Raw genomic sequence first — 25,192 nt, 5'->3', positions numbered from 1 at the left:
TGTCAAATGACATTCTCATCTCATGACATGACATGACGTGACAAATCTGATAGGTTACCAGCACAGGTAGTCTGTTATACAGACACTGATACAAATATATCCAATACAGTCCATGCAAGTCTATAACGTTTGGAAAGTCTAGATTACTGCAATTGAAGAGAGTTTCCTGGCTCCTATTATATTCTTATTAAGATAATTTAACAGCTGTTTTTCTTCTTCTGTAAGATATGTTCATTTCAGAGACTTGATCATAGTCTACAGCACAGGGTAAGAGCTGAGATCAACATTTTAAACGAAAAGCCATGCTCTATTTCTTATTAAGCATTATCTCACTGATCTCACATGTCAATAGTCTGACAACTAGTATCATTCATAGCCTCAGAAATTCATTTTTTCAAAGACTAGTCTAGAGGGCAAGTGTCAAACTTATTTCTCAGAGTTAGTAGCTAGTCATGCTTGCAAAAGATACAAATGTTTACTATGTTCTATGTCTATGTCTACCATTTTCTGTCATTTTTTCATATTGTAGCAAAATTAAAGCATAGAGAACTGGTTCAGTTATAGCCCACAATTGCTACTTGTCAATGAGGACTACCATGATCGGATTTTAACTTGTCACATGCACTATTTAGTAGTCTCGGACTAGCGGGCTAGCATGAATTTTGAAAACTGACCGGATTAAAAGTAGTTTCGGCATTAAATGTTATTTCACTCAAGTGAAATGTCGATTATATATTTTCAGATACATGCACAGTAAACACAATAACAACAAAACAACAAAGTACAGAAAGTGATTTTACTCAAATTAATATATATGTATGTATATACTACAGTTGTCCTCAACAGTATCAAAAGATACAAAGATAAATCTCTAATAAACATTGATAACGAAACACTATCACAATGGGGTTGGTTGTCAACAGGTGTGGCTCACGAGCCATGTAGGATTATCAGTCTTATCTTTCTTCTCAAACCAGGAGCTCTCATACCTTAGTATTTAGAACTTGAGATCTCAAGCCTCGTCAATTTAAACTCTTTGTTCTCAAAATTTGTGATCTCAAGCCTAATGACCTCATACCTCTGGAGACTACCGTATTTCCTCTATTAGACGCAGAGCTTCTAATAGAAGCCGGGTCAATTGTTCAGTGCAAAAAATAGAAGCCGGGCCTCTAACAGATGCCGGGTCGATCAATTGATACAATTAATTACCGTATTCGACCCATTAAGCGCCCCTCCCCCAATCTTATCAATTTAGATGCAGCTTTTACTAAACATATTTAAAATAATAATAACCCTAAGCGAAGCAGCTGATCGCTATTGCCGGGTATTATTTTTTACATGGAACCAGTCTGACCAGTCACCATCAAGGCTCCCGTGCACGTGATCGCGAGACTTACGTGTTGACATAGAATCGTCCAACAAAAACAAATAGGACTTTTAACGATTCAAAGTATGGTATTTATGATATATGTATCCATTCTCTGTCAACTTTAGTTCGTTTCAAGGCGTCAATAGCGGTAATCTGATTGTGGTTGCTGTTAATAACGGTGAGTTGTGCGATCTTCCGGTCGCTTCACACACGATTTTTATTAAAAGGAATTTTGAATAAAATTAATGAAATAAGTTACAAACAAAAGTCCAGATATACAAAGAACACTTTTTATAGCCAGACAGTGTAATTACATGAATAATTTGCGAACTTCAGTATGGATTTGTTGACATGGTATTTCCGGTGTTACGTGCTCACAGTAATGTCTTTCCATGGGGGGAAAAAACATCAAAACTCATTAATTCGTGTATACTGCGCACCCCCTTCTACACAGCTGTGTTTTTTGGAAAAAAAGTGCGCACTATTCTCAAGAAAATGCGGTAAGGCTTACTGATGAATTTACGCAAATTTGACCTGAATTGTCCCCAATAAGCGCCCACCCTTTCTGTCTTTTTTTAAGCGCCCTTGGCGCTTAATGGGTCGAATACGGTCTTTTTGGGACCTAAATTACATAATAATTAGGGACATTCGTGGTCATAGTGAAATGGGGGTATTAATAGAAGCCGGGCCTCTAATTGACGCCGGGTCAAAGGCTTGTCCGAAATAAATAGAAGCCCGGGCGTCTAATAGAGGAAATACGGTAGATACTAGTAACAGAAACTAGACACTTGTAACAGTCCCTCAGCAACTTAGTTCACCAGGGATGAACAGAGAATAAAACTTCTATTCACCTGCAGGTGACGTCACTGCCTCTACCACTACAAAACATTCCTGGTAGATCAATACTTAATGGTCAAGATTTCCCTGATTTATGTTACCATATTCACTGTAATATGCGATCTGGGTTCTAAGATAATAGACATTGGGTAGGAGTGAGGGGTGCTTATTAAAACCAAACACAAGTAAAGTTTGTTTTCAGAGATCCTGAGGTAGTCAAGTTCAAATGTTGAAACAAAAATGTTAATAGTTACCAAAACCCATTCTGTATTGCTGTTTCCCGTTAAAAATCTGTTATATTCACAAGAAAATAGGGGTTGTATATTTGGACTTTGTACAGGGTGCTTATGAATATTACTTACAGACTGGTCTCAAGGTTGGTCAGGGGATACATATTGGAGCAGGTCGCTTAATATGGTGAATACGGTAATAAATATCATGCACAAATTTCCTTCTTTCATTCTTTCAAACTAACTTCCCAAAGAAAGATATGCAACCAACCTAGGTCCAATGTTTGAATCATTTTATAGAAACCTCTCATGTCTATGGAACAAATCAGCTCTACTGTCATGTTGACAGTCTTACTATACAGAGACACACTACATGCAGTAATGCACAGAAGTAGAATAAATTGCAAAACATTTGAGATATTGTAAGGCACAAAGTTCATATCCTATATCCAGTTGTTTTTAAAAACTTGCCAGCTTAATGGACGCCAGGTTTTTTCCACATTACAGGTAAAGAGAAAATGTGAAATTTCACAGAAAATACTGGATAAACATTAATTTAACAAAACTATCCACTGGATGTCCTGAAAAGATCTGTAATGTAGGTCGTCAAAAAACCTGTCTCCTCCTTTCAGTGATATTTTTTTATTTCTTAGAGCAGTTACCCAAAAGATTCTGACTTGTTAAATCCACTCACAGATCTTGTTCAAAAGATTTTCTACTTGCCTTACAAATGTATAGGAATCATGTACACATTAAGTAGTGTGAGAAGAAAGATTGTGATTCGTTATAACTTGAGTTATCAGGTAAAATACCTTATCCAACATAGCCTCTTGCAGGTTCTTCAAACACATGCAAAACACATTCATTTCATTGGTTGAAGTGGTCTACATGGTATATTCTTTATATACAATAAATGTGATTGTAGAGAATATAACATAACTCTAAAAATAAATATATATATGATACTACATGAGGCTTTCTGTGCACATTACAAAATAATTTGTTTGTTGTTGTTCTAAACTCGGAATATGTGTTGTGCTAATTTAAGATGATTTGGGGACCTTAGTTTAATTCACATTAATTTCAGGAGACAATTACATGAAATGATAACAATTCCTCACAAAAAGCAGCACTCCAAAACTCAGTAATCATGGTGAAGTAACTACAGATTAATATCACAGACTAAAGTGTCAATTACTTTTTCTATACGGAAATTTCAAGACATACAACCTCTCTCATCATCAGCAAACATGTCATACCATGCTCTGTATATGGTAAAGGCACTTAATGCTAAATCATGTAATTAATGCGAGTGCTGACTCCCAGTCTAAAATGCATCATGAGATAAATGCAAGCAGCCCTGCCTTTGTACTTTACGTGAAACTACCTGTCAATCCAATCATGTCATAAAGAGATGGGTTTTGTCTTCCCCTGACTGCTGTTTCTGGTAATCCTATGCAGCTACTATGATGGAACAATCCCAATGTGCATCACATTATTAATCCAAGCAAGAGTGACACAGATTTTTCACGTTAACGACATGCTCACATTAATTTCACGATTTACATCTTCTATACAAGTAACAATAACAATGGTAGTCAAACATTTGTTTGTCCATCTTGGTTCTTTTGGCCAAGAAGGAATTTCAACAGCCCAAAGCTGTGGCATCAAAAGAAATCCAAATGAACCAAACTTGAAAACATATTATGCTAATGTTCTCATTAATATCACAAGTGCTTTACTTCAATGTTGATGATATTGCATACTGGAGTTATACTTTGAATGGACATGTGCTTTCATTAGTGATGGGTGGTCGGGTAGGCCAGTGGTTAAAGTGTTCGCTTGTCACGCCGAAGTCCTGGATTAGATTCCCGACATGGGTACAATGTGTGAAGCCCATTTCTGGTACCCCCAGCTGATGGCCTGCTGCAAATGTCTGGGAATGATTCTGGTCTTCTTCTTGTCTCTGGTGGCGTTACAAAGCACTCACTCAGCACAGAGTGAGTATGGTTTAATGCCACAGTGAACAGCATTCCAGTTATATCATGGCGTATCAGCTTGATGCGGGAGGAAATCCCAAAGCTCAGATGTTTATCACTTTGGTGAATCCCATGAGCATGGGTATAATGCACCTAGAAACATAATCAGGGCCAACAGGGATTAGAACCCATGCTCTTATATATTTCAGGCATGCCCAAGGGACTCAACTCTGCACAGTGAATTGCAGCACCTTGGCCAACCCCACCCCCTGTCCTTTCACTAACCTTTATCCAGAATATCTATCTCTTGTTGTTAAACTTAATTTATTTCTTATCATATTATACCAGTTTATTGTTGTTCTTTTAATTACATTTCTCCAAACTGATGACATTTTGTGAGCTGTCCTTGTGTCCAGGCAAGCCATGGTTCTAGCAAGGACTATCGGTGGAGAACCAATGGGTGACAAGACGAAGCACTTCAGGCAGATGTCTGCTCCTTGCCTCCCATAGATGCAAGACCATCTGCCGTGTTGAATAGGTTGAGGGGATTCTGGGCATCAGTGAACAACACACTCTTCATCCCTAGTGCCTTCAGCAAGCGAGTCTGAAGAACAAAGGCAACATGTGAGTGAGTGAGTGAGTGAGTGAGTGGGTGGGTGGGTGGGTGTGAGAGAGAGAGAGAGAGAGAGAGAGAGAGAGAGGGAGGAGGGAATCAAAATTGGGTTAATGTCGATCAAAGGCTCTAACTGGGAATCCCCACCGTAACTGTTACAGGTAAGGAACATGTCTACAGATAGATATTAACAGGTATATTTTTCTGTTCATGTAATTATAAATCGAAAAACCGAAGTGCAAGCTGTATGAATCCGAGTAGCAGATGAAAGTACCTATATATGCAGACAGCTCATCCAAGATGGGATTCCTCCATAGCTACCTTGTTCATAAATCTACATTGGGATTGCTTAAAGTATTTCAGTGGGTGTGGCCTATTTTTCTTTAAAAATCATTGAGTCATAATGGGATGGGGGATTGGGAGTTCATGAAAAAATGACACAGCGAAAGACTGGGGAGTGACCAGAATCTATCTCAGCTAGGCATAAAAAGACCAATTCTGAGGATGCCGATGGGTCCAGCAAACACCTACCACAAATAACACTTGTAGAGACATTTTGTGCAACATGCAGAAATCCATGGACCACTGACTGGCCGTCACGCATATGAGTGACCCCTCTCAGGTGGTCACTTGTACGCGAGACGGGAGAGCCGTCTCGCGTACACGTTACGTCCTCTACTGACCTACCACTCTGTAGAGAAAATTCTACAGCACTTGTACAGTCTCACCTGGGTATCTGGTCCGGCTTGGGCCATGGCTGCACAGGTCTCTTGGCCAACACTCTCAATCATCTCCTGGAACTTGTTCACCTGGGAATATACAGAAATCACGTCATCATTGTCAAGATTTGTTAGCATCTTATAATTGATAGTATGGTTTCTTCATAGCCTATGAATATTACTGGTACAGACTTATCAATGGGCTCTAATATGTTTTATTCCTATTCAGAACCATTTTCTATGAGACAAAACAAGTCACACAAGAGTTGCCTCCCCTTGGTCATCTGCGACTGACTGGAATACAACACATCAGCATATCACTCACGCAGTAACACAGGGATTACTGCACTGGCTCTAGCTATGTTCAAGTTCAGGGGCTTCTCAGAAATAAATTTTGAGGGTTCATGGGACACAAACAAGGGGGGCTCAGGCTGGTGACCATTCATGGCACACTTCATGGATGTCATGTCATTGAAGAAGCAGGGGGCACGGGTGGCCCAGTCGTCTAAGGCGCCGCGATTCGTTGTGAAGAGTTGCGTCCCTTGGGCACGCCAGAAACCTATGGTTGTGGGTTCGAATCCCGGTTCGCCCTGATTATGTTTCTAGGTTTGTCAGCACCATACCCGTGCTCGTGGGTTTCACCGAAGTGGTAAACGTCTGAGACCTGCATCACTTCGGGCTTTCCTCCCACATTAAGCTGACCCGCCGTGATATAACTGGAATACTGTTAAAAGCGGCGTTAAACCTAATTCACTCACTCACTTACTCATTGAAGAAGCTGAAAGCCTTCTAAAGATGAGAATTTCAATTACAGATTGAAGAAATAAAACACTGACATTCTGTACTTCTGAGTTTTCTTCTTACCAAAATAGAAATATCAGGTATATTAACATGAATCTATAGTTTTGATTCAAACAGCCATACTTCTTGCTTACCCCAGCACTTGCAATGCAACTTATTTACATTTATTCTGAAAAACCTTGCAATCCACTTTCTAACAATGGCTCTGATTGGACTTCCCCATTAGTTCCATCTTAAATCTTTGATGGAGAGAGGTAATTCCATGTGTTTTGTGTTTGTCCCCATGAAACTCAACCAGAACTGTTCAGGGACAAAAACAGTTATAAATCACAGTCTGGTGGGTATAGTGACTGTAGGATGTGACACGGAAAACTCTCGCACACAAGTCGTCAAACCAAAGCTGCTCTTGAAACAGAATAAGGCATGTTGTGTGTGTTTTGTTGTTTAACGCCGCACAGCAATATGCCAGCTATATCACGGCGGTCTGTAAATAATCGAGTCTGGACCAGACAATCCAGTGATTGACATCCTGAGCATCGATCTACGCAAAGGGTCGACGATGACATGCATCATCCAAGTCAGCGAGCCTGACCTTCCAATTCCATTAGTCTCCTGTCACTACAACATAGCTGCCTCTTATGACAAGCATGGGTTGCTGAAGACCTATTCTACCCTGGATCTGTATGTATCGGGATTCTGCTCACCTCAATCTCTGCCATTCTTCTTTCTTTGTCCAGGTGGAGCTTGTTACGACCTCGCAGGTAGTTGATCTCGCCCTGCCTCACCTGTCACAGAAGTCACAATATTCTTTACAAATTTGGAAACTTTTACTTTCTGCAAGAACTGAAGGTCTATAGAAATAAATATTAAGATTGTGTGAATGAATGTTTCTTAATGCTGTAGGCAGACATATTCCAGCCACATCAACACTGGCCTGTAACTAATGAAGTCTGGACACGTAGAAAACTGGGACTGTCATTATGAGGATAGTCCCATCCCATTGAGGAATAATGACTTGGTATCAGCTTACCTGACCACTTTGGTTGTCAATGACAACAAGTCACAATAAAGTATCCAGGTCCGCACGGGAGTTTATCATTAAGAAATTTAAGCTTGCATAGTCTCAGTGATTTCTGTTCACTAGAGTGTTTTAGGTCCAGAGTGTTCTCATAGTCAAGTGCCATGGCTCTGTGACAGTCAAGCATCAATAGTTGCCGCCTGTGACAGTCAAGCATCAATAGTTACCATGCTCTGTGACAGTCAAGCATCAATAGTTACCATGCTCTGTGGCAGTCAAGCATCAATAGTTACCATGCTCTGTGACAGTCAAGCATCAATAGTTACCATGCTCTGTGACAGTCAAGCATCAATAGTTACCATGCTCTGTGACAGTCAAGCATCAATAGTTACCATGCTCTGTAACAGTTAAGCATCAATAGTTACCATGCTCTGTAACAGTCAAGCATCAATCTTTGCCACGCTCTGTGATAGTCAAGCATCAATAGTTGCCACGCTCTGTGACAGTCAAGCATCAATAGTTGCCACGCTCTGTGATAGTCAAGCATCAATAGTTACCATGCTCTTTGGCAGTCAAGCATCAATAGTTACCATGCTCTGTGATAATCAAGTATCAATAGTTGCCTCGCTCTGTGATAGTCAAGCATCAATAGTTACCATGCTCTTTGGCAGTCAAGCATCAATAGTTACCATGCTCTGTGATAATCAAGCATCAATAGTTGCCTCGCTCTGTGATAGTCAAGCATCAATAGTTACCACACTCTGTGACAGTCAAGCATCAATAGTTGCCACACTCTGTGATAGTCAAGCATCAATAGTTACCATGCTCTGTGACAGTCAAGCATCAAAAGTTACCATGCTCTGTGATAGTCAAGCATCAATAGTTACCATGCTCTGTGGCAGTCAAGCATCAATAGTTACCATGCTCTGTGACAGTCAAGCATCAATAGTTACCATGCTCTGTAACAGTCAAGCATGAATAGTTGCCACGCTCTGTGATAGTCAAGCATCAATAGTTACCATGCTCTGTGACAGTCAAGCATCAATAGTTACCATGCTCTGTGACAGTCAAGCATCAATAGTTACCATGCTCTGTAACAGTCAAGCATCAATAGTTACCATGCTCTGTGACAGTCAAGCATCAATAGTTACCATGCTCTGTAACAGTCAAGCATGAATAGTTGCCACGCTCTGTGATAGTCAAGCATCAATAGTTACCATGCTCTGTGACAGTCAAGCATCAATAGTTACCATGCTCTGTGACAGTCAAGCATCAATAGTTACCATGCTCTGTGTCTCCAGTTTAGCTTGATGTTCTATTCCTTCTGCCTCGGCCTTCAGTTTTGCAGCTGAAATAAAGATCAAGTTCAGGAAAGAAGGCCATTGTTTACTACCCACTCCAGCTGGAGTCCTCAGCTCTCTCTTAGATAGTTATTTTAACAGTGGTTTATCATTCACGATTCTTTAGTAATAATTCTTTCTTACCGACCATCAAACCTGAGTCTTCAGGTTCCCAACACAGCAGGAACCTGTGATGGTGGACATGTGTCTGTCTGGGCCTAATTCAACACCTGCAGCTGAAGTGCACAGCTCCAACTGGGGATGTCATGATTCACTAAGACATCAATGTATCAATAATATTCTCAAACGATACAATACGCGATACACTTATGTTTTTGATTCATATTTCAATCCTGTATAGATTCATATTTTAATCCCATATCATTTCAAACATTTTGGGTGCACATCTAATGTATTGTGTGAATGGTGAATTTTCTATTTGATCAAAGTAATAGAAGGTACTTAAGCCTAGACACCAGTTTTCCCTAAAATAAAGTATTGATTGAAATGAGAGGTATTTCAAACATGAGAAGCCTTTATGATAGTGTTTATGCCCTTTGAAATATATAAATGCACTCAAAATTGCGGCTATAAATTAAGTATTACAATACATAAGCAAAGTATTGCAATACATATCAGAAGTTGGTCAAATCGTGACATCCCTTGTGCCAATTTAAGACATTTAAAAGTGTCTATAAATACATCACCTCACACTCAATCTACTTGGAGGTTTTCTGAAGTTCATCTGGACAATCTTTCACTTTCTCAATTTTCTCCCATCGGAACTCATGGTGAAGAGTCTACACCTTTCCCATGGACAATATTGGACTTGCTACACCGACATTTAGATTTGTCTAGTCCTGGTCAGACCAGCAAGGATTCAACAGAACCAGCCATAGAACAACTACATGACAAGTAGTCACATGTAACAATTTATTTCAATATCATCCTGTAGCACCCAATGCACCTTCAATCTTACTCTGATACTGTGATACCCATGAAGATCTGGCTTAGAATAGTTCTTCAGCAACCCATGCTTGTCGAATGAGGCGACTAATGGAATTGGGTGGTCAGGCGAGCTGACTTGGTTGATGCATGTCATCGTATCCCAATTGCGAAGATCAAGGCTCATCACTGGATTGTCTGGTCCAGGCTCGATTATTTACAGACTGCAGTCATATAGCTGAAATATTGCTGAGTGCGGAGTTAACATGGTTAAACAACAAACAAACTGACACTATGAGCTTTGGGGTAGCCTTGCGGTCAAAGCATTTGCTTGTCACCCCTGAGGCCAGTGTTTCGATTCCCCACATGTGCCATGAGTGAAGCCCTGTCCTTGTGTCCCTCCGTGATATTGATGAAATATTGCTATTGGAATTGGAGTAAAACCCAACTCACTAACACTATGAGTATCCTCTCTTCCTTGGCATGACCAGAAAATACACCTACCATTATACGCCAAGGACCAGAAAATTTAATGAATTTAGGCAACAATCTCCTTCAATAGTCCAGGCAATCTCGACCATTTTTTCACTGAACTTTGAACAAATTGCAACAGAATTTATGTCATCACAATGCATTTCTACAAGGTCCCCAAAACAACATACTAAAAGTCCAAAGGAATCACAGTTTGGGAAATATGTCTAATTTGCATAATCCAATATATGGGTCATTCTAAAAAAAAGTGAGTTTTTTAGTCCGAGTTGAATAACAATTAAAATATTTATTTTAGATATGTTTAAACACAAGTGTTTTTCGTAGAACATACCATGGTGTCTGAAAGTTAAGTTTCAGTATTTCTTATTAGGTATTTTATTTTAATTAAAACTGCTTAATTGCGGTTAAATTGAGCTGAAGGGTGTGTCCGTAACCCCCAGTTTGCACATCAACATTGTTTAATGTTGCTAAAAATAAAAAATATTATGTAAATAATGTTTATATATTGTACATTACCTTTCTAACTCATGATATAAAATTATCTTTTGAAGTTACACTCTTTTATTTATATTGGTTTTTGGTAAGAAACACTTGTACATAAAAAAGTGTCTGTCCTGTTACCAGGATGGATCAAAACTGAAAAATAAATAATCCTTCAAGATTCCCATGATTCAAAATAACAGAAATACAGCTTACTTCCTGTACTATCATGGCAGCAGTGTCCTTCAAGTGAGAGAAGACCTTGGATAATTCTGCTTGACAGGGAAGTTTAGTCCTATCATGAATACTCTTTTCTTATGTCTGTGCTGTTACTGCTCATTTTTGCCAAAACAATTATTTTTTTCTAAAACCATTTTTTCAGAATATTAGAAAATATGAACTGTTCACAACGCCATGTGGTCTCAACATTTAAAGGGAGGTCTCATTAAAAAAAACTGTAATTAATGTCAATTTGTCTATGCTGTTACTGTCTGTGCTGTTACCTTCAAACATGTAACAGGACAGACATTCCGTGGTAACAGCACAGACTTATCATCATCTTAAACTGTCTTTCCTTGTTTAACCAATCAATAATATAATTACCATAATAACTCAAATAATTCCTTTTGAAATAACACAGACATTCAAAAGGCTATAGTTGTACAAATCTTCCAAGCTGAATAAAAACAAGTTGCTCAAGACTTTAAAGTAACAGCAGAGACAAATATTGGTAACAGCACAGACATTTGGTCAGCTTTATCTAACTATTCTTGTCCAATCACTCAATATTCAAATTTTATGAAACATTAAGACATATGTTTTCAAATTTATCACAGTTTAGAAGAAAACATATACATAAAAAATAGACTACCGTACTTTGTTGAAGATAGTTATCTGATGAAAAAGTAACAGCACAGACATTCCGTGGTAACAGCACAGACTTATCATCACCTTAAACTGTCTTTCCTAGTATAACCAATCAATAATATAATTACCATATTAACACAAATAATTCCTTTGAAATAACACAGGCATTCAAGAGGCTATGGCTGAACAAATCTTCCAAGCTAAATAAAAAAAATTGGTTAAGACTTAAAAGTAACAGCACAGACATTTGGTCATCTTTATCTAACGTTTCTTATCCAATCACTAAATATTCTAATTTTATGAAACATTAAGAGATATGTTTTCAAATTTATCACAGTTTAGAAGAAAACATATATACATAAAAAAATAGACTACTTTGTTGAAGATAGTTATCTGATGAAAAAACAACAGAAGGGTGGAGAGGACAGGTGGTGTGGTGGAAAAGGGTGAGGTTGTGAAAAGTGTGGAGAGGACAGATGGTGTGGTGGAGAAGGGTGAGGTTGAGAAAAAGTGTGGAGAAGACAGGTGGTGTGGTGGAGAAGGGTGAGGTTGAGAAAATTGAGAGTGACATTTTACTATCCGTTCCAGATGATACAGAAGAGTGTCTTGAGAAGAGTTATATGATGGTTTTCCATATCCTGGATACATAGATGTTTCTACCTATGATATATATGGGCAATGCATGCACAAGCCTGGCAAAAAAATGGGATCAAAAATTATTTTTTTGGCCAAGACTCCTGCTGGACAAATGCTGGTACAAGCACGAGGACATTATTACCATCATTCCTGAACGAAAGAAGATTGAAGGCACTGCTTCCCACTTCAGTGTTGAAAACATTTACTGGGAAGCTATTACAGATATGATAAAACAAGAAACAATAAACAACCTGTGGTTTCTGGGTGAATGAAAGGCACCATTTAATTCTGGCACTAATCAAATAATCATAGATACAAGTGAATTATACTTTTAAGGAAACTATAATTCACCTTTTCAGACCGTTTATTTGAGTATTTGCGAATACAATTGCAAAAGAATACAGCTTCAACAGGAAATCTTCTGACAAGTTTTTTTTCTCCAGATTATGTTGATGTTTGACATGGATAAAGTTGGTTATTGTGTTGTTGCTTCATGACAAAAACTGTCACATGACTATTTAGTGTAAGTTTAAATCAATTTAAATTCTTTGTAATTCTAGGGATTAACCCAAAATGCAAAAGTTATTGTCTTTGGCGTTACTTCCGTCTGTGCTGTTACCTACCAGTATCCTACATTCAGATTACATAGAAGAACATTCAGTTAATAACATCCATATGATCAGATACTGTTAAATAAGCAAAACATTTTCTTATTTGTCAGAGTTCAAAACTTTGAACTTCTGAACAGGATAGTTGACTGCAAACATAAGTTTGTCCGTCCTGTTACTTATCAATTGTCCGTCCTGTTATCGACCGGTTACTATAGTTCAGATTACATACAAGAATATTCAGTTAATTACACCTTATATGTTCAGGTGTAATCAATTGCACATACTTTTTTCGTATTTGTCAGATATTTCAAAATCTTGAAACTCCTGAACATTATAGTTATCTGCAATCAAAGCCGATTGTCCGTCCTGTTACTTTCAATTGTCCGTCCTGTTACTACGTTGTCTGTCCTGTTACCAGCACTTAAAATAGAAATATACTGATTATTTATTTTTATTTTTCAGAAGAACATATTTGAATTCAAACATATATCATCTAATGAAGTATATGTGTCAAATATAAGATGCAATAATCAGGGTATGTTTGTCATATTGGATTTGAATGAATTCAAATGTTTTCATTTGACTCAAATGCTGGACAAATCTGTCCATAAAATAATGTATCCAATCTCTTTTTAATTGTACTCATTGAAATATTAAACAATACATTTAAAAACACGAACTGACATGATTTGTGTTGAACTTTGAAAAATATTGTTACAGAAAATATAATTGTTAAAATGGTAACAGGACAGACATATTTTTCCTATTCAGTGTTAATTAATCATCATAATTAGGACATCATTGATTATTAAGGTGTCATTTTGCTTAACATTATTATTCAGAAGTTACTTTGTGTACTGAGTCAATAAAAAAGGAATTTTACAAAAGACAATTTTGATGTTTTTGCTTAGTTGAAATTCTGACATTTTTTGAGAATGACCCATATATCTTTCATATGTCTGATGAGGGTCAATCATTTTATGAAAAAAAGTATGTTTTGTATTGTGAAATAGCCCTATTGTGTTTCTAAAAAGATATTCACAACTACCGAACATTTTTGACTATTGACAAATCTAAAAAATTCAAGATGGCTACCAATTTCAATATGGTCGACAAGTTTCTTAAATGTATGTTTAGACTGTGGAACCTTTAAAACAGAGTGCATATAACTTGTCACACTAACTCACTAGTTAACACTTTTAGATCAGAAACTCTGTCACCAGAGACTCCTGGTGGCCAAAATTTCAAGATGGCTGCCGAGAGAATGGTGGATAGGCATGGAACATCAATACACATTTGGTCTATGATGACATATTTGAGTGATTTGAACTTCTACATTGGGGTAAACAGACCCGAATGTCTTTTGAATCACTCTCTGCTCACCTTCAATCTCACTCTGACACTCTATCAGTATCCTCTCTGCCTGTGCCTGCGCCTCAGCCTTGGCCTGACCGGTTGACTCCACAGCTGCAGCTATAGCACACAGATGCAGCAGCTTGGCCCTCTCCTTCTCTGCATCCTTCTCATTGGCCAGCTTCTGTCTCTCCAGTTGTCCCCGTGCTGCCTGTTCGATCTTGTCGGCCTCGTGAGATGCTGCATTCTCTACGGACCTGCAAAGCAAGCATTGGGGCGTTAGCAGTCTTGGGTTAAACACCACCAGTGCTGGGGTTTGTTTAAAATTTCAAGATTGACAATTTTGTTTAACAAAGCAACTGTTGACGGAGTAATGATCAATCATGACTGAGAACACATAAAATCATATATAAAGAGCTGTACCTCTGCATACCTACTTAAAATAACAATAAACAAAGTAAAAAAATCAGCAAGATATACCATATTCTACAAAACAAAATCATCAACAGTAAGAGCTTGCAATGACAACAGGACTTTCAATGACAATACTGTGAGCTATGATCCACGCCATTGAGGTATAATGCCGCACAACGAACCAAGTCACTCACACTGACCACCAGTCTATTAAGACACCTAACTGGTTGCATGGGCCCTATTCTAACCTGGAATCCCTACAGGGAAGGGACTAATTTCATTGGAAATTAATGGTTAATACAATTCATCCTTGATTCCTTGGTTTGCAAATGAAACCATTTGATCTTCGTATAATTGAACAAAATTACTTTTATTAAAAAATTCACGTATATAATGACGTTCAACTTTAAAGGATTGAAAATCTAAAGGTCATAGAATTGAATTTAGTGAAACTATGAACAATGAGGACGCTGACATTACATTGATATTTCTACGGATACACATTTTGATACATTGACAACTTCACTGACAGCAGTCTTTTGACCTGCTGAAACAGGTGAGGTGAAATGAGGTTAACGTCGCATTCAAGATTATTGGACTTGCATGCATGTGCATAGCTGCATCTACTAGTCAGTTATAAAGCCTGTTTTATTATGCTAGGTCACCAAGATACCATGAAACAGTTTAACATGGATACCCCACTCAGACACAGCAACTGACTCCAAGCCGACATGTCCTTGTTTTATCCCCAAAATGCCGATCATCAGACAGGGTAACAACAAATACCATCTATCTGTTTCTGAAATTATTATTTTCTCAGGAATAGTATATTCCAATATCGTGTTATTTTAGTTTCAGCTTACTATGTATATTTTAAATAATAATAGCCAAAAGCATAGCACTTTGGTACAACTGATCACTGCTGCCGGATACTTTTTACATTTGGAACAATTTGATCAGTCACCGTCAAGGCTCCCCCACTTGCATTCCCGAAAATTTTATTGTGACATATAATAGTCAAACAACAACTTTAAGTCAAAGAATGGTATTTATGATATATATATATATCCATTCTCTGTCAATTAAAGTTCATATCAAGGTTTCAATAGCGGTAATCTGACCATGGATGCCGTAAGTGACGGTGAGTTGTGTGATTTCTACACACATGATTTCACCGAAATTAATGCAAATAATATTAAATGAAATCTTAAATAAAATAGTTTACAAACATAAGTCCAGATATACAATGAACCCTTTTTATAACCAGACAGTGTAATTACATGATTAATTTGTGTACTTCAGTACGGATTTGATGACATGGTATTTCCAGTGTTACGTGCTCTAGGGCAACCCCCCTTGAAAACCCCCCTTGAAAACCCCCTAGTTCTAGATACAATATAAATTGCCGAATACACAGTGATATATGGCATGCATCCAGGGATTCAAGCCATCACTGACCCTTCTGCTCTCCAGTCAGACGTCCTATCCACTAGGCCACGGAGGTGGTTGCTGAAAGAAATCTGGTATAACAAACCTTGTTGCGATCTCAATGGCCATCTGTATGGACTTGCTGAGGCTGTCCCTCATCTTGGTGTCCGATGGCTCAATGCTCTGAACATCGATACTGGTAATTACCTGGGGATATAAAGAACACAGAATCATTATACATGTTCAACAAAGGCCTACAGAAATAAAGGCTAACAGTGCCACAAAAATATACTACTGGTCAGGCAACTTATATCCATCTTCCTGAGGCAAGCGTGTCCGCTGGGCTATATCAAAGCCTAGTTTCTATGCTTGCTACATAAAGGTGAGGTGAGGTGAAATGGGGTTTAACGTCGCGTCTAAGATTATTGCACTTATATAGCGACGTGCATGTACGTGTGTGTGTTTGTGTGGCTTCTTGTACTAGTCTGGACTGATGCCGATTTATAGTGCTAGCTCACTGAGATACCATGCCGCAGTTTAACATGAAAACCCCACTCAGACACAGTATACTGACTCTGAGCCGACCAGTCCTTGTTATAGCCCCGTAATACCGAGCGCCAGACAGGGTAACAACAAGTACCATCTTTTAACTTCTTTAGGTATGATGCGGCCGGGGAGCATACCCCTTCCGCTCTCCGGGCAGACGCTCTACCACCAGACCACAGAGGTGGTCTGCTACATAAAGGCCACATATCTTAGGTTGTTCCTGGCGCCATCTCATGTAGATCACGAGTTGTGCCCCTTGTATGAAAACATGATATCCAATCAGATCTCTGTTCTTATTAATGGCTTCACAAAGATGGTGACTACCAGAGGTGACAGACTAGTTGATCAGATAACGTAAACATTCACAATTTCATCACTGACAGACAAACACAGGCAAACGTTGAGGTGTTTAAAAAGATTAATAAGACATATTCGGGATAATAAGACCAGTGGATGACCTTGCCTCGGGAAGATGACTTATATCAGTCAAAATCTTTCATCCTATCCATCATCAAGTATCTGTTTGATTTGCATTCTAGAAGGTGAGGTGAGGTGAAATTGGGTTTAATGTCGCGTCCAAAATCATTGCACTTATAAAGCGACACATGTATGTGTGTGTGTTTGTGAGGCTGCTTGAACTAGTCCGGACTGATGCCGATTTATAGCTCACTGAGATACCATGCCGCAGTTTAACATGAACACCCCACTCAGACAGAGTATACTGACTCCGAGCCGACCAGTCCTTGTTTTAGCCCCTTAATACTGAGAGCCAGACAGGGTAACAACAAGTACAATCTTTTAACGTTTTTTTGTATGGGATTGAACCCCGGACCTTCCACTCTAGACCATGGAGGCGGTCCGGAAGGTGGTGAGTAAGTAAAAAAGCTTACAACTTTATGGATAACAACTTCTGGTTTATTGCATATAGTGAGGTTTCGATGTAGATTCTAACACTGTTATCAAACTGGATAACGTTGTAAGAATCTACATCGAAATGTTGCTATGTGCAGTAAACCAGAAGTTGTTATCCATAAAGTTGTATGTTTTCGTACATCATTAAGTATCACATTGTCCACAAGGTGCATTTACCAAATCTCTGCATTTGGTGGTAAAAAAGTAAACAAACTGATTCATCTTCTAACGTTTGAACCCAATGTGATACTGTTTTGAACATCATACAATCATATATGTAAACTTATATCCATCTTGTTTATGCCCAAAACTTATTTATCGATGTAGAATATGTGAATTGAAATTTACGCAAATCTGTTACTGAAACATATCACTAAAAAAATGCAAGTGTCTTTTGATATCAAATATACCAACACAAGTTGATTTAAGTCTGAAACTCCAAGGTCTGTGAGGGTGAGATTCCATTTATCAGCCATTTCTTGCAACTTTTTCCGTTTGTAAACAGTAATAATCAGTGTCTTTAGTGCAAAAAGTACAGCTAACAGCTTTCAGTAGCAGAGGGATCATGAATGTCATTTTACTAAGACATCAGTAACTGAAGATGTCACAATGGTCTGCAATGCATAGTGATGCAATATGATGGCCACATACCAAGTTGTTTTCACTAAAGAGGATGTGTGAGTTGAGCTTGTTATTGGCAGGGTTGACGCCGAACACGGCCGTTCGAATGATCTGCAGGGAGTGTCTGTGGAACTCATCAAAGGGGACCAGGGCAACAGCGGCTCGGATTCGGCTTCCTGGAATCACATGTTGAGAAGAAACAGTAAAACTTGCTGGTTGCTACAGAATTGTAAATTTTCTAATAAATTGTATATTTTTATACTTATCCTATCTCACACTATGCATTTCTTCTTATTCTTGGATCTTGGTGTGGAAACGTCCTAGAACAAAGTTTCCAGCTTCAAAAACACCACTCACCCAAACACATCCCTTACATCACCAATCACCACTGTGATCATGGTTCACGCACCACTAAAATCCCGTGCGACACGACCCCAGCGACCTGATCACCTGACATATCCAGCACTCTCATTCTCATTTTATAAATAAAATTTAAATACACGACATCACTACTAAAGTTTAACATTACCACTAAAGTGAGTGGTATTAATAACGATGTCTATTGTGTACCACATTGCCATTCTACAATTAAGATTGCTACACAAATGAGTTAGGTAAGGCAACACTTAAGAAAATTTTTCCTCTGAAGATTTTGAAAACTTGAAAGTAGGGCAGGATTTTGTTTTCATAAAAAGGTTTTCTACACTGGGGTCAAATTGATCCTGGTTGACTAAACAAAATTTATGCCTGTTCCTTTTTAGGGATGGAGGTCACACCAGGTGAACTTTGTAATCAGCCTATCAGAGTTAAGGCTTCTACATTCTCGTCATGAGTGTGTGAAGCATTTAGACATGCATTAGGCAGCATATCTGATGTCTGTATCGTGAAAATGGCCAGCACCCTGTCGTTTCTGGGCGCCATGGCATCAACACCAAAAACGGATTCCCATCAAAGGAATATTTGAGTTCTGTGTGGATTTTCTTTTGTACAAATAAATATTCTTCAATCAAGGTGGTAAAAAAGTGGCTCAAGAACCCTTCACTTCGATCAGGAAGTCAAATTTTGGTCTGGTTTCACATCACATAACCTCATATGGAAATGGTGTCAGACATATCGGAGTAAAAGATCTGATTGTAATCACTATTTTTCGTACATTGTTTAAAGCCGCACTCGGAAATATTCTTTAACGGTCTGTTTTATCATCGAGTCTAGACCAGACAATCTAGTGATTGACATCATGAGCATCGATCTATGCAACTGGGATACGATGACATGCATCAACCAAGTCATGGGTTGCTGAAGACTAATTCCAACCCAGACATATTCATAGGGGTGATTTTAATGAATTTGGCTTGCTCTGGGAGTTTGAGTGAGAACCTTTGCAAGTTGATTACAATTAACACAAGTTAGTATCAAGGAAATAAATGTTTATTCTTTTGTCACAGAAAATATCTTTGGAGAGAATTATTTTTTCCCCAGCATCATACTTACCAACTTGGCGACTAGCAAAGCCAATGAAGTCAGGTACAGCAAAGATTTGCTTCAAACTTGCTTCATCATTTCGTTCATACTAAAAATAAACCAAACATACCTGTTCATAGACAGAGTACAAATGAATAACTTCTACAAACTATAAACATGTCAAATGTACACATATTTTATAAAAATACATAAAGATTTATAAAAATAATTAGAAATATGTCATTGTAAAAAGTTGTTGAAATGTTTAAAAAATCACCTCGAAATGATTGTTAAATGCTACTTGGATTCGAAGTCTTGCATGATCTGACGTCTCAACCTGCAGGAAAAAAATAAAGATGTTGTTCGTTACATGTTACATGTTAGAGAAACATCAGAATGTGTAACATGGTATAGTTTAATGCCAATCAATGCTATGTCGCCAAAATCACAATGTACAAAGTGAGATTTTGTCTAAATCAGGTAGCAAAACATTAATAGGAGAATAATCTTTACAACAAATGTATACACCTTGAGAAGACTTCCATTCAACCATCACTCGTGGAAAGACTTCCATTCAACCATCACTCGTGGAAAGACTTCCATTCAACCATCACTAACGGAAAGACTTCCATTCAACCATCACTCGTGGAAAGACTTCCATTCAACCATCACTCACGGAGAGACTTCCATTCAACCATCACTTGTGGAAAAGACTTCCATTCAACCATCAATCATAGAAAGACTTCCATTCAACCATCACTCGTGGAAAGACTTCCATTCAACCATCACTCTTGGGAAGACTTCCATTCAACCATCACTCTTGGAAGAAAGCCATGTGGTCAGCCATCTACTGTGAATAGAGTTCACACTTTCCAGCCCCAGGTGTTCGGATGGACACAGAGCTCGAGATAAGGTTTTGGTTATTTGGGTTTTATTTTGATTGGGTATCCTCAAAATTTAGAAGGTATTCAAATGTTTTCTACCCAGGCTAATTTTTTACATTTGGGTATCTTAGATGAAAAAACCTGTTTCATAACAATCCCTGTAAATCATTTACAACTAAATGAATAGTAGCATACCTGTCTGGGTCTGCTTGCGGCTCCCTCTCCGGGAAGCCAGTTTTGTTTGCAAAACCTAGCATTATAAGAAAGGTGCTATTATTTTAACAACAATCAGCGATCGTCTAAGATACATTGACTATGCATGATGTGCTTTTCAATTGGAATCTATCAGTATTCAAGTTGGTTTGATGCATAAGCTTTTCCAAATGTAACTGTTGGTAAATGAATATTGCAATCGGCCGATAAACAAAATCGTTTTATCTAACAGTTGTAATATACACATTAGAATTATTTCAACAGCATATTTATAGTTTTTGCTTCGCATTTGATACACTAAGATTGGATTTGTCTGCATTTTTCAGTTTTCTTACTTGATGCAAATATGCAGCTTATCTAGAGCTCTGTGGACAAATGAATGCTTCAACCACTGGACCACCCTCACACCCCACAAGGGAAGAACCTTCTATGGTACCCCATCACCTCTGCTGGTTTCTCTTTTCTTGCCTAGATCTCAGAGGTGTTGCCACATAGGGGTATGCAAGCTGTTCATCAGAACAGAAATCTGATTTCAAATTGCTAATTAATCAGCCAAAGATGTGCTTTGACAACAAAGAGAAAAGGAGAAGCTACCAACTGCAATTCAATTCAAAACATAAGAAAGAAACCAGAAGCAATATCGTGTGGAACACAAAGGGACATAACTTTGTAGTTGAATAATGCGTGGACCACTAGAAAATATGGCAAAAACCTATAACTTTACAAGCATAAGGGCATGGGTAACATCATACATAAATACTGTAAATCTGGAAAGTATTTCTGATAGGAAAGTACTGCAAAAACTGTGAACGACACACATAAAATAAAAAAAAAATAGTTTCATGGTGCAAAACTTTCCATATTTACAGTTACCAGGGTATCAAAGATTCCCTCACCTCCAGAATATCTGTGATGAAGTCTGGTCCCAACATCATGCACAGTGACTTCAGTGCATTGGCTTTTTTTGGTTTGCCCGCTGATTGACAACAAGGTTCATACTTTTAACATCAGGGTCATACAAAATCAATAACATCCAAACATTGTTAACATCAACAATACATAAATACATGATTGTTTGGTGCACAAAGCAATCTTAGAGATGTCACTATGATAACTTAATATGTTAAAGTCTATGTATGTGAAGTGAAATTGGGTTCAACTTTGCATCCGAAATTATTGCACTTATATAGCGACATGCATGCACGTGTGTGTGTGTGTGGCTGCTTGTACTAGTCCAGGCTGATGCCGATTTAAGTATACTGACTCCGAGCCGACCAGTCCTTGTTTTAGCCCTTAATGTCGAGCGCCAGACAGGGTAACAACAAGACAGAGAGAGTACCATCTTTTAACGTCTTTTGGTATGACGCGGCTGGGGATCAAACCCCCGGACCTTCCTCTCTGTAGGCAGGCGCTCCACCACTTGACCATGGAGGCGGTGTCTATGAATGTACCAAGACCAAGTTGTGAGTTGTAATTCTTACCACACAAAGCAGTTACTAGTAACTTGTTTAGCCAATCCACATTCCATGGAAACTTGACAACAAACTCTCAGCAAAGGGCTCAGGAGACCAGTTGTAGCTGGTTTTTCAAAATAATTAACTTAAGGGGGGACTAGTCTCCGGTTGATTGTCAGTAATTGCATGTTTGGAATCAATTCAAGTCATTCCAATCCCTCTTTGCCTGCTAACTCAAACTTTACTATGCATATCAGTCTAGCAGTAAACGATTACCCTAATTCCACAGAGACAACGTCTTGGCCTTTCACAGGGCACTAGTTACATACTCAAGACCTAGCCTACGGATACGCTCCATGGCTCAAGATAGTGGAGCATCATCCCTTTTTCAGAAGGGGATGAGCGTTCTCACACAAAACATCAAAATTGTCTTAAGACGAATTGTTAGTCTTTTCAACCTTTTAGATGTTGCCTTCATATATAAGACATAAACGTGAGTGAGTGAGTGATTGATTGAGTGAGTGAGTATGGTTTAACACTGCTTTTAGCAATATTCCAGTAATATCATGACGGGGGACACCAGAAATGGACTTCACACATTGTACCCATGGGGGGAATCAGACCCGGGCATTCAGCATGACGAACAAACACTTTAACCACTAGGCTACATAAGACATAAGAGGACAAAGAGTGACAAAGTGTCATACTGAGTACCGGAAATGACCATATTTAAGCCCAGGGCCTAACAACAGGCTAGGACCTAATAATTCATCCAAAAGTAAGACCTGAGCTTAAATATGGAAAATATGCAAACATGTTTAAGGACTCATTTAATTTCATTTTAATTAATCAACTTTTTTCAAATTCAAAAGTACCATGTGCCACTTACACACTAAAACATTGTGAAATACAATTAAGGAAAAAATGTGTCATATAAATATGGAAGCCTCAAAGCGCTAGCATTCTGAAGAAAGTCGTGATTATCCACATCGTCACATTCCATGTGGTTTGAAAATTCCAGTCCGCCTCTGGGGTTTAATGGTAGGCATCTGCCCGGAAAGCGGAAGGTCTGGGGTTTGATCCCAGGCTGCCTTTTACCAAAAGTTGTTAAAAGATGGCACTTGTAGTTACCCTGCCTGGCACACGGCATTGAGGGGCTAAAACAAGGACTGGTCGGCTGAGAGTCAGTTTTCTGTGTCTGAGTGGCATATTCATGTTAATCTACGGCATGGTATCTCAGTAGGCTAGCACTACAAAATCGGCATTAGTACGGGCTTAAATACATGCACTGGCAGTACATAAACTATCGACTGACCACTGAGGCTGAGAACGTTGAAGTTTTCATGTGGCCCCAGGATGATGAGGTCCGGGCCGAGCACCACCCTCGCCGTCTTCTGCATGTAGTTGTACACCTGCAGCAAGTCACCAGTGTGTTCACGCATTGGCAGCCTAAGAAATTCATCCTTATAAGACTAGTCCAGAGGACTAGTGTAAACCTTATTCACTAGTCCTCAGACTTTGTAGCTATTTTTCAAAAGACATTTTCTGTCAGGTTTGTTGAGTTCCCAAATCGAAGCATTAAGAACTGGTGATAGCTCTCAAATTCTAATAGTCAATGAGGACTACTATCATTGTATTTTCACATAGTTATTCAGTAGTGTGAGGCTAGCTGACAAGCGTGAATTCCGAAGGCTGCCTTGGTTGAGGAAACAGAATGGTAGGTAGAATTGATCATGGAACTAACATATCATCAAGACTTGCAGAGGTAGTTGCAGGAAACACACCATAAAGGTAAAATGCAGCTTACTTCAAAGATGACAAAACTTGATTTTGTCAAAGTAATAGGTCTGCCTATATATACTACTGAAATGAAGTGAAGGACCACCTGATCTTTCATATTACCATAGTGTATATTTCATGCCAGGACAGATTAACTAGAGTAACATGTAAGAATCAGTTGGTCCTTCACTTCTTTTCAGAATTTACAGATATACAAAACTGCATAATCAAAACAAATGTTGCCAAAATGTAAAATAGACTGAAACTGGTTTATTATAATAATGTTCTGTTACCAAGGTTACAATTTTGAAAAAAACCATGTTGTACCTGCCATGTTGTAAATATGTTAACTGTACCATGTCCATTGTTCTTAAATAAATACTACACACCTGTTAATGAACCACCTACCTGGACAGCTGTGTTACCAGGGCAACGGTAGGTAACTATTTTGGTTTTGTTTCGACCCTGAGAAAGAAATAATAGACATTATGATGAGTGACAGTGGAGCAGGATGTTGGACTGTAATGTAAGGTTACAGCAAACCACAATGATAGGGTTCTGGTGTGCCCATGGGACACAACTCTGCACTGCGAACTGCGGCACCTCAGATGCCCTGGTCAGGCTATAACAGACTTCAGGAATTATGTTATGTGGACCTGTAAATAATCCAGTTGACCAGTCAAACCAGTGATTGATATAATGTCGGGCCAAGATGACAAGCAATCAACCAAGTGGCCAAGGTTGACCACCAACATCTGCTGTTAGTTGGGCTGATAGTGAAACATTGCCTGCAATTCAGCAATAGCCTCAACTAGTGTTATAAATTTGGCTAAAGTCTCATCTTACAGACCAATTTACAAATCTTAACACTTTTGTCGTGTGTGTTTCTTGTTGATGAAGATGACACCAGAGTTTTATGCCAACGTACCATGAGGATGCTTGGGTTGATGGACTGCTCATAGTACGCCAGTTTTCGGATGTTACCATCTCCGATTCCACCGCCATTCCTAAAATGATACCAAAGAATACATTTTAGAAAATACCCTCATTACCACTTCGTAAAACACTCCATAGTAGAGGGCTTGCTGTCTACCTGCTGTGGAAATGAGTACATAAAGGGCATTGTACATAATAAAGGCTTGTATTAAACAATTTTATTCCGAATATAAGATAGCTACACTATAAATCGC

General features: G+C 38.6%; 1 protein-coding gene across 1 annotated transcript in view; it reads right to left on the bottom strand.

Annotated features, from left to right (window-relative positions):
- Nucleotides 1-833: 833 nt before the first annotated feature.
- The window catches only part of LOC139452182 (major vault protein-like), a 45,537-nt gene continuing 21,178 nt past the window's right edge, over nt 834-25,192 (bottom strand). The window contains exons 14-26 of the mRNA XM_071233543.1: nt 24,931-25,009; nt 24,411-24,467; nt 23,539-23,635; nt 21,666-21,745; nt 19,950-20,009; nt 19,703-19,781; nt 18,242-18,387; nt 16,239-16,339; nt 14,321-14,547; nt 8,850-8,914; nt 7,253-7,333; nt 5,757-5,837; nt 834-5,019 (exon numbers count right to left, since the gene is read on the bottom strand). Coding sequence (XP_071089644.1) covers nt 4,894-5,019; nt 5,757-5,837; nt 7,253-7,333; nt 8,850-8,914; nt 14,321-14,547; nt 16,239-16,339; nt 18,242-18,387; nt 19,703-19,781; nt 19,950-20,009; nt 21,666-21,745; nt 23,539-23,635; nt 24,411-24,467; nt 24,931-25,009 — 1,279 coding nt within the window. The 3' untranslated portion in view covers nt 834-4,893. The remainder of the gene's footprint in view (nt 5,020-5,756; nt 5,838-7,252; nt 7,334-8,849; nt 8,915-14,320; nt 14,548-16,238; nt 16,340-18,241; nt 18,388-19,702; nt 19,782-19,949; nt 20,010-21,665; nt 21,746-23,538; nt 23,636-24,410; nt 24,468-24,930; nt 25,010-25,192) is intronic.

The sequence above is a fragment of the Haliotis cracherodii genome, unplaced genomic scaffold, assembly GCF_022045235.1.
Source record: "Haliotis cracherodii isolate W230 unplaced genomic scaffold, xgHalCrac1.p SCAF_9, whole genome shotgun sequence".
NCBI lineage: Eukaryota > Metazoa > Mollusca > Gastropoda > Lepetellida > Haliotidae > Haliotis > Haliotis cracherodii.
Note: the sequence above shows the minus strand (reverse complement) of the source record. Positions and strands in the feature narration are given on the sequence as shown.